Genomic DNA, 11,308 nt, shown 5'->3' with positions numbered 1-11,308 from the left:
GGATTATGGTCTGTATTGATGGCGATATTTCTAGAAAAAAAAACGTAGTCTTTTTTGTAGTGCAGTGCTTAAGAAGTCGTAATGTGAAATAGATTGTCCTATTTAAAAGTTCTAAGAAATATCAATTACAGACAAATTCTCCACAAATGCTCATCGTTGGAGAACAACTTGAAAAATGCCCGGGGGGATCAGAACACATGGAATTGACTGAGCAATAATTACTAAAGGTGGATAAAGCAATTGGTTCCCCTAATACCTATACACCGGATAGAAGCGCGTGCTGTCCAGATAGCGGGATTTTACCACGTAATGAAAGCCAAAACAAGTATGATTGATATTTTTAGAGTTTATTCGTTATTCATATTCCGGAATACGGTCAAGCGAACGGTCACTAATGGATCTACAAAACCATCTCTACACTGTACACCAGAAAGACCTGTTTTAGCCCTAAAAATGGGGCCGTTTTGGTGAGCAAAATACAATCCTATTTCTGAGTCTAATTTGGCTCCCTTAAATCAGGGCCGATACAGTCCAATTAGCTAGGGCTAATTTGGTCGCAAGGGCTGAAATGGGCCCTAGCGTGGGCTGTGATAGCCTTTTGATTGAGCTTTTTTGGCCTAAGTTGTCCGCAAATGGCTCCAGGAAGGGCTGAATCAGACTTTGGCCTGCAGGGCTGAATTGACACTTTAAGGCTGAAACAGATCTTTTTAATTTTCAGTGTATCTTTGGAGAGATTTAGAGTCGCGTTTACGGCAAACGTTAATTTGTATCACGTGTTGAAGTTGTCCTTAACTTGTGCTTCACTGTTCATTACGTCTACCTCAAAATAAGTAGTTTCACGTTACTTTTTTTCTAAATTAATTGTTTTGGGTTGTTTTAGGTGCACGTTTTCTATTTTAGAGAGTTTAAGCTTCACGTATGCTGTAAACTTCAGATTCAGGTTCAGAATTTCTCAAAGTAGAAAATGAGCCGATAAAAACAGTTCAAAACAATACTTATGGATATAACATTGCGTAAAACTACTGGTTTATCATGTGTAGAAATAAGGAACAGTAAACGACAAGTAAAGGAGAAACTTGGTCACGAGGTATAAATTTGCGTTTGCCGTTTGACGTAAACGTGATGCTTAACCTCTCTTTAAAAGAAATTCTTAACGTGAATCTGACGTTTGCCGTAAACGTCACTCTCTCTTTTACCTCTCTATTCCTGGGAGTATAGGAGTAGTTAGGTCTAGTTATACCCACATGCAGTACAGAAAATATGTAGGGTACAGTTTTTGGTGAACGTCGAGGTACACAGGAATTTGAATTGAACAACGGTTTATTACTGAGCTTCTTAGTTCTTCTAACTTCCAAGATTTGCTAAGTGAATTTAAGCTTACACAGTGGTTGTATTTATACTAAACTATAAAGTTAAGTAGTTTCTAAGAAAGGACAATAGTATTCTTATGCCTAAAAGTAAGTGTTACCAGGTTGTAGAACTGATAGAACAAAAGATACCGAATTTAGTTTAGTTCAACTGCGTGTGGGAAAAATTTTGCAAAACTGAAAATATCTCTACAGCCAAATTCCTATACAAGAGGGTACAACGATGGTTTGGGAGAAACCAAATTTTCCCGGATTCTGTCGAAAGAAATTTTAGTTTATATGCATGGAGAAAAGTAAGTGAAATTTAGCTGGAAATAGCCCAACTGAGAACAAAGAGCTAAAAAGGTGTTGGGTCGCGTGACCCCAACAAGATTTTAATGAGACAATTGGGACATCTGATTATGATTCAAGTTTGAAAGCGAAATTAAGAACTAACTTCAGGTTTAAATAAACGAACTTCGTTAACAGAAAACGTTAACGCTTATTTTCCCATTCCATAGCTGAATATACCTACTAAGGGAAGTAATTATTTCTATCTTTCGAACTTGTTTCTGTTTCTTAAATAAGCTTGAAGAGGTGTTTCTTAACCTCAATTAAACCTTTAATTGCGAAAGACTGAAACCACACTTTCTTATGATGTTTCCTACAATTAACCGTGCGTCCAACTTCTATTTTCTGATTGATCCCAACACCGAAGAGGTCGGTGCAAAAATCTTTGGTCAAAGACTTAACTGCGTGAACAGCAAAGGTTTGATAGTAGAATCTAAGGGCCTGTTTACATGGCTGTGGGGGATCCCAGATGGGTGAAGTAACATGTAGTGGGTCACCCCACCTATCATGTAAACGTGATCAGATTAAAATGAGAGATTATATGGACAAGTGGGTTACTCCACCTAAGCGGGTTACCTCACCTACCCGAGATCCCTCACCTCCATGTAAACAGCCCTTAATTGTGTCCAGCTGTCCTGACAGCTTGTAAACACCATCTTTTGTCCCTTAACAAAAGATATTTGAGATGTAGTGGAACTTTTGATTTCCGAACCGATCTAAAAGCAAACTTATTTATATATTAAATATCCCTGAATAAAGTTAAAATGCCGAACACCGAAATAGAATAAACTGAGTAAATATTCATGATTACGAAGAGGAGCGCATACAATAAAGCAGACTGAGCAAAAATGTACCCTAACAAATATTAGACCACTTCAGCCGGACGTCGGGCTAGCTTCATGTCCTTTAGTTATTGTTTGTGTTCCAAAGTGCCCATCAGTAACTCAATGCCAGCCATCGTTTCGGCAAAGAGGGCGAGGTCTGCTCTAAAAGCTCCGTCGACATACGCCGCAGCCAGCACGATGACTTTTCCACTGCTACTCTCATTTATTTTCTCCGCCATTACGAACAGTTCCTGTCTTGTGCATCTCAGTATTTTGCTTGTCATCATCAAAGACATAGGGTAACCAAGCTTTGCCATATAAGGCGAGATTAACAACTGAGCCAAAGCCCCTGGAAGCCTGCAATTGAGATCTACCAGATAACGCTCTCCGTTCTTCTCCAGAATCTCAATGTTGACTATTCCAAAGTACCCAGAAGAATGGAGGAAGTTTTTGACGGGCAAGATAAATTCTTCGTAAACCGCTTCCTTCAACTCCTCTTGCCTGGTCCAGTCACCCACTGCAGCAGTCCAATTGAAATAGTTTGAATCAGCCCCGGTCAAGCTGCCCAGCCAAAGGATGTCGCCTGATTTGAACACGTAGAAATAATATCCCATGGTCACAGCATCTGGTATGTATTCTTGCAAAATGTACTTTCCTTTCCAGTTGCACTTGTTTCTAATTTCTGCCACCACCTCTTTCAGCTGATGTGAATTGCGAACCAACCAGTTTCCGCATCCACCACCGGACTGATCGACTTTGAGCATGCAGGGAAATGTGACGTTTTCTTCCTTCATGAGTCGAGGGTTGGGTACTCCAATTCTTGGGATCGTACTTTTAAGAAGCAACTCATTATGCAAATCAGGATCGATGACATGCTTCATGGCTGGCAGAGACTGCAGCGGCCCAGTGGTTACGACTGGGATATCGTCTGCGAAGCCATCTTCGACAGATTTTACTTTTGCGGCTGGAAAAACTGGCAACCACTTTTTCCAGTGATTCGATTGGAGAGCATCAGGCTTGATGTCTGACAGGCTTGGAATGGCGTCACCAATCGTTGCCAGATGTCTGATAGGTCGCATTAAATCCGACTCTTTTGTGTCTCTCAGAGCGTAGTCGAAATACATGTACTTGTTGTCGTTATAAAGCCTGGATCCTTTGCAATAGGAAGATCGGAGATAAGGCAAAAAGTAAGCTTTATCCAAGTCTTTTACGATGAGTTGACTATAAGAGTGTACCTTGTAATCGTTGGCCATGACTCAGAAATAGATAATTACTGAAGCCCAAGGCGTTATTGGGTAAATGCAGGCAGCTGAGGCTGCAGGCCGAAGTAATTTTCTATTATAATTATTGACTCTATTTTACATTATATCGACGATTTTTGTCGCCTAGCTCCACATTGATATTTCGGTGCATGGACAATGTAATTAGCATGTATTGTGTAGCAGTGCTAGAAATTGCATAATATTGCCCAATTCAGTCATGGATGACAAAAACGGTGATGTAGCTTTCCACACCTGTCAGAGTAATTTTCCTATCTCATGTATATTTGTGTAAACGGCGTTATTGAATAAAAAAGATAAAAAAAAACCACAGTGAAAAACAGGTCAACTCTTCCGAAAGAAGTAAGTTTCTTCTCAATAAAACTAATAAATGACCTGCCACCAAGTTACCAATGGATTTATACAAAACCGAAACTTTTCCGGTTGAATCAAACCGATCCATTGAGTTTTGGACCGAAATTTCCGGAAATTGTGGTCGAATGGATCGCGCCTCACTTTTCCCGGTCGGACCGGTTGGAATTTTGGTTGAATGGATCGCGCCCTTAGTGTTTTGAAAACCTTGACCGGTTACCGGCCATATAGCCACAGCGTTTTTTATTAATCTTGACCTTAGATTCCATTTTACAGTTCAGCTGTTTCCCACTTTTTGATAACAGGCCAGGAATAGAACATACTTTTAGGAAATATTATCCCTAAATCTCGCCAAACAAACCAGTACAAAATTTTGCGTTAAATGTCGCTGTTACTTTCGTCCTTTAAGAGACAGACTTTCTCTTAGAACACCAAAATAGCGCTAACTCGCCGAAAACGCTTCAAAACGGCCTGAAACGCGGGCAAACAACAAAGAATACAACCTGGGTTGCGTAACCAATGTCAGATAGGGACTTAACGGGCACTAGCCAGTCCTATCGTACAAGACAATCTTCTTCTCTATATCTTCTTCGTTTATTCCTTGTTCTTAGCTTAAATTCTTTACAGTTCAAAGTTTGATTTCAACTCTCTATAGTTTAAGCTATCCCTGGACATTTCAGTAGCAAAGGTATATATTGCTGAAGGGTCTACAACCACTAGCCAAGGAGTGCGGTTTAGACATGCGTACTACGAAGAGAGGAGTCAAACAGTTACGTAAACATAGACTTCACAGTAACTGCCCATCCGCCTAAGGCAAAACTAGCTAATCTAAGCTACATCCCGTCCGCAACAAATGTCCAAGTGCAGCATAAACTTTACAAAAATTCTAATGTTACAGAATAAAGAACCCGAAATATAACTACTTTTAGAGGTGCAAATTATAAAAGATTAACTGAAGTAAAAAAAAAAAAAAAAAACGCAATAAGCCCGTTCCAGAATACAAAGTAAGACATTAAATTCTTTGCTGGACTTTTCACACCTATTTACTGAGACTATATTTGACAGCAACGAAACTTAGCTTCAAACTAGTCAAACATCTATTAGTCTAAGATTGAACTCTAACTATTACAGTAGATCGAATTATCTAAGAAAAAGTAAACAATTTGCAAACTTTTGAAATGAGAGATAAACAGTCAGTGCAAGAGTTCGTGGAAGCACAACCTGAGTGATAAAATTTTGCAAAGACTGAAAAACCTATTCTACATGCGATCGACCAGCACTAGCACCGGGTTAGCTCCATTAGGTTAGATGTTCCTATGTTCAAAATCGACGCACCACCGTGGCCGACTGCTCGGCCATCCTGCCTCTTAACTGAATCCACAGAAAACGAAGAGCTTTAATTTCCAAATGCAATTCTACCTCGTGGTAGATTCATTCTATTTGAAAACGATTCGTTTTTAAAAAGCTCGTTAACTAATAATATATTCAAGAAAACGCAACTGTTGTTCTTTTGAATTTGAAACCAAGGGACAGTACCAATGAACAATGAGAGATACTCAAAAGTAGGTAAACAAAAAAATTGCTACAAAAATGACTTTGAAACGTAACTCAGTAAAGGCCTTATAACGCAATTATTAAGACGGACAAAAAACTTTGCACCAAAATAATTTAAAGAATATTGCATTCTTTTTTACATTTTTAAGGCCTAAAGACGTAATTCGTCATCTGTAATAACACCAAAGAACATTTCTTATGGGAGTCCATGAATTTCAAAGTTTCACAAGAAGTGTGAAAACACAGGTAAATCTCTGTTAATTTCATGTGAAAGATGTAATTTTGTGAAAGTTGACATTTATTTTCTCGGGCTCCCATAAGAAATTTTCTTTGGTGTTATTACAGATGATTTATTACATCTTTAAGTATTGAAAAATGAAAAAAGAATGCAATATGTTTTAAATTCTGCTGGTACAAGATTTTTGTCCATTGAAAATTAAGATTACTCAATTTCATGGTAGAATGTCTAGTAAAAAGCCAAAACATCGAGCTCTTCATATGTATTAGTTGAGATGCCACTATTCACAAACACGCCAATAGCGCACCTCTCGACGCGTCAAGTGCTAATCAATCAAAAACTTTTTTCTCGCAATCGGCCGATATCACTCGTTTTCAATGAGATAGAATGAGACTACTTTGCAATGAAATTGCATTTCCGAAGCACTTCGCTCTCTCTAAACGTGAAAACGTTTATCTCAAAAAATAATAGCTCGATGACGCTTTACTATTTAGGAAAAAGAAAATTAAGGAAAACGCTAAATATTGAAAAGGTAATGAGGTCATTGCGTTGCTATGTCAACTTCGATGTCAAGGTAACTCTGATCATAACAAATTTTCATGACTTATCTGCTCATTCACAGCTGTAGTGACCGATGAAGTTAAGGGTAGAGCCTGCGAGCAGGCTCGCGAGAATTCACGCGAGTACCGCACGCGATAGAAGTCGCGAGCGCGAGGGGCGGGAAAAGAGAGGAAAAGAGTAAAAGGAAAAAAAATAGTGATCATCTTGATTTCCGTAAGCCTCGTGCTTCTAAATTTATGACGGCAACGAATGTCATCAATCAAAATTTCAGTGGTATTTCGCTTCGTCTGGTCGAAGAGGAATTGAAACTTTATAAGAGATCATTGCATTAGCTCTCCTTTTCCTCCGCCCCTCGCGGCTTCGCCACGCTCGCTTGTTCGCTCGCTTAAGGTAGTTGGAGAGCTTGCTCGCGGGCTATAAAGGGTCAAACAAGAGATGCTTTCCCCAACAACAACAACAACAAAAACAGTCTAAAATCCACTTTTGCTGTAGATTCGCTTATTTTGTGTCTACCAGTTTTTAACTAAAAGGTAACTTTTTGAAACTAGTGTCAGCATACATCAAGAAATACAAATACCTGAAAGACGTCAATGTCATTAGTGGGCTCCGTTGCAGTGTAAAATTATTTCAGATAGGCAACGTGGGCACTGAAAGGAGTGACGTCCATCCAGTCATTTCTTTCACCTGCCCATCCATAATGTAGAAAGAACTTGAAGTAGACCATATCGCGAATTGAGCATCGAAAAGAAGCGTGAGAGCAACGTGATCGTCTAGCTTTCATATATATGCGGAATTTTGTAGCCACGGCATAATGGCCTGAAGAATCTGTCTCAAAGCCTAGTATGACAGGATAGTTCTTCTGAAGCCATTGGAAGGTTTTGACCTCGATCCAGGATCCGCTGCCTTTGTGAACTCTGTTACCGCTGGTTCCTTTTCTTTTGCGATTTTCGAGATAATTGACGACTCTTGCCCTGTAACCTTGACGGTCGCGAAACCATGACTCAATAAAATGCATCTTTCCACTCCAAGTGAAACCTTGGCCGTTTTCACAGTAGGTTTCAACCCGCCCTCGAATGTCCTCCACGAATTTTTCTACTCCTGCTGTTATTGTCTTTAGCGGTGCCTTTCCCCCAGCGTATATGAGTGGATTAAACGGCCAGTAATAACTGGCTCCGATTCTATCGTAGTATCCAAAAACTTGGGCCCAAGCGACTGGGCCGCAGCCACTCTGGCAACCTCCACAGCAACTGTGTTGTTCATAGTCAGGGAAATCACTTTCCCCGGCTATGCTGTGTTCCTTTAAAAGTGTGTCCACATCACTTGTACTGTAGTACGCCCTTACAACTGCTTCTCGGCTTATGTACCCACTACGCCGAACTCGTTTGGAATGCAAGTTGATGGCAAAATACTTTTTCACTATTTTATCACCGAGTCCTTTGATTTCGATCGCAAATCCAATTTCGCGCCAATGTAACGTGTTTCCCACGAAGGTGCGATTGCCATGGATCTTCAACTGCAGGTATAAAAGATGATTGGGTGTCTCCTTTATAGATGATGGATTTATCTTGGTACGCCCGTCCCGTCCAGCTGACAAACTTCAACGAGCACTTTGCAGAGTTTCTGGTGCCACGCTGATCTTGAGCTAGGACTCATACGCCAGTTATCACCGTTGGTAACGTACACGTTAACTGATCTGAACTGCTCACCGAGTGCGACTTTTGCCACGGAGCCAGGTGTAAGGACCTCCTCGTCAGTTTCATTCATGTTGATTGCATTACCGTTTAAAAAAACCTCTGTGGTGGCCCACTCTGTTTTAGACCGTCTTTGTGCTGCTCTCTCGTGCCACTTACTTTTAAAGCTATCGGCGCTGTCTCTCACCATCTGATCCAGCAGTCGCCAGTCTCCAATCTGTTTTTCATAGGAAGACGGATCACTTGTCTGGATAGTAACTCGGAGTTAATTAATAATTAATTTTGATAAAAATAGTCGCGTTTATCTGTCGCTATTAAAAGGCTGGACATGCCGACTAAGAGCACGTTTAGTTCATTTTAAAAAATGTGTGGATCACGGTAGCCTCCGAATAGCATCCATTCTCTCTTAAAAATGTAACTTTCTGAAGATTTTGATCAATCAGAGCGGCCGTTTTGTTTCCCTCTTGAACTTCAAACTCTTAGAGGCAGACCAATTTGTACCATTTCATTTTCTAGCGACCCTGACACTATACACAGAAAGTTATTAGTGTAACAGTCACTGTCTTCTTACATAACGTAACGCATAACGAAACAAAACAATTTATAATCAAGCAAATTCTGAAAAACGCATTTTATATGAGTGTCAATTAATTAAGGAGGACGTAAAAGACCTCCATTTTACATGGTCATCCCAGTCACTTGCTGACAATGACACTACCTTTCTTTCTCTTTTAGTTATTCCACCCCGAGTAATGGTCCGGCCCTGGGAATCGAACCCGCGACCTCCCGCTTTGCATTCAAGAGTACCGACTGAGCTAGTCCTGCCATGGTCAAAATTTTTTAGATATAGTTACGATCGATTATCATCCTACCTCGGCAAAATCAGCTGTCCAGTTGTAGTTCGCCGCGACGACTGTTCCATTGCCATTTTTACAAATTGTTAGTCCAAATGGTGATAGGCGGTAAAATTTCTCACACCTCTGACCGATTTTTTGAACCTGTTGAATGAGTATGTCGCTTGGTCGTGGATCAGGTCCACTTTGTACGTCTCGATAATCTCCAGTTTTAGGCCCAGAAGAGAATATTACGTAGTTGTTCCCGGTGTCAATTTCGTAATACGCTACGTATTCTGGGTCAAGGTCCAGTCGATAAATTGGTCGAGTGGGGCCTAGCTCATTGGACACATTAACTTGAGTAATAAGCTTTTTGTAGTCATCAAGATCGCTGAGTTCCATTATCGACTCATAAACCTCATACGGTAACTGTATGGCAGTTACCGCGGATGCAAAGATGATGATTATTAGAAAACTAAGGCAGACGTGCGGCTTTTCTGACATTTTATCGTGGATGACGTATTTGTAGCTGAAAAAAAAAAACGAAAAAAAAAATGAAAAATTAAGGAAATAATGAAGCATCAAATTAACCAACTAACCAACAGACAGCCCACTCTAGAATTTTATTGTGTTCTAATTACTTTGAAAAGATTATGCCGTCACCCGATAAACCTGTGATACGCTGCTAGAGCGGTTTTCACTTGACTGTCGTAAAACCAAAAGCAAAGTAAATACACTAGCCAACCAAAGGGCGTAGTAAAACCAAAACCAAAACCAAAACCAATCCCTTTCGACAGTCAAGTGAAAACCGCTCTATAAGTTAAAGTCAATGTTGTAAGATGTGGCACTGCTGGGTACCTTTGAAGTCATTTCAATGGCAATCAGGCATTATGACATCTTGAATTTTAACTGGGCTTATATTCGAACCTGATTAAATTTAATTAGCCACTTTTCTCGAATAGCCCAAGCCTTGCAATTAAATCCTGGAGTTAACCTTTCTTACTTCTCTTTTTTTAACATTATACTGTTTTTAGTGTTTACGCTTGACGTGATAAATCATATAATGAGGAAACATATTACTATTTTGTTATTTTCAAAAGGTTTTTATTTGCTTGAAAACGGCTGCCTGTTGCAGTTATGTCCTGTTGCATGTGAACGTAATAAACTGGTGAACAAAGGGAATAACTGCCACTTCGACTGTCTGAGAAATACACCGAGAGTTTTTTCATATATGTCGTTTATCAACCTTATACTATTTAACACTGCAAACGCAACTTTCAAATAATGTTTACTTCCTCTTCATTTATTTGTTTATTAGGAAATGTATAACTTACTTCGAAACTATCAGGTACTGAGTCAAAGGGAATGAAGAACTCACCTTAGATCCACCACGTTCTTCTGATACAAATTAGATGGCCCAAATGTCTAAACAGTCAAGATCTGTAGAGTTTATATTTACTTGATCTTCCGAAAGACAACGAATTTTAATTCTAAATTCTTCGTGTGTTTCTGACATGCATAGCTAACGAGCCAAATTTCTGAGCGGCGGAATTAGTTCACTGACACGAGATAAAAAGTTTCGATTTTAATCTGTACCTTAAGTTACAAACTAAGTTAAAAATTGCAATGGTGGAAACAGCTTAAAAGTCTCAAAAATGACAAGCACCTATCTTTAGATTAAGGAGGAGTCATTCATTTCTCTTATTTTCTCCTTTCCTTTAGTCTTTTGTTTGTTTGTTTTTTCATTTCAAAGTTGCTTTCTGAGCTTTCAGTAGTAAAATAAGTCGCTAAGGCGGAACATTTCCTATTCAGTTCGAAGGTGTCTGCGGAAGCCAGCGAAAACAAATGAATATTAAAATTATTCTAACCTTTTTTTGTCAAAGCTAACAGGTAACGAGTAAGAAATAATAGCAATTTTTCCTTTTTCGGAAAGACTTATCAGCAGGTGCATCAAAACGCTTACCAAATTGTCGTCCCAGACTAAGAACAAATTAAGCAGTATCCTCTGTCTCCTGCTCATGTTTTCTAAATGTGTCCTGAAGAAAATAATTTTACCAGCGACCAATTTTGATATGAATAGAAAACAAAAAACAGGTTAGTTTATTAAGAAATTTCGATCCAAGCGTACGAGACATGACAACCAGTGTATGTACCTGATTTACCCAAGATTATTTCCACGATCGTTCATTTTCTATATCTCTACAAGTTTTATCATGTTTCTGCTATTTATTTGTGTTTCTGACCTTTCTGTAATAAAACAAGTGGAAAATGTAAGGTGT

At 39.3% G+C, this 11,308-nt stretch overlaps 1 protein-coding gene and 1 pseudogene across 1 annotated transcript; both read right to left on the bottom strand.

Annotated features, from left to right (window-relative positions):
* Positions 1-2,541: 2,541 nt before the first annotated feature.
* Positions 2,542-3,774, bottom strand: LOC140925647 (uncharacterized). Its single transcript, XM_073375559.1, has one exon. It carries the CDS (start codon positions 3,772-3,774, stop codon positions 2,608-2,610), a length of 1,167 nt encoding a protein of 388 aa, XP_073231660.1. The 3' UTR covers positions 2,542-2,607.
* A 3,185-nt stretch (positions 3,775-6,959) lies between these two features.
* On the bottom strand, positions 6,960-9,533 carry LOC140925646 (uncharacterized; annotated as a pseudogene).
* Positions 9,534-11,308: the final 1,775 nt, after the last annotated feature.

The sequence above is a fragment of the Porites lutea genome, chromosome 2, assembly GCF_958299795.1.
Source record: "Porites lutea chromosome 2, jaPorLute2.1, whole genome shotgun sequence".
In the NCBI taxonomy this organism is placed as follows: Eukaryota; Metazoa; Cnidaria; class Anthozoa; order Scleractinia; family Poritidae; genus Porites; species Porites lutea.
This window is presented reverse-complemented; position numbering and strand designations above follow the sequence as displayed.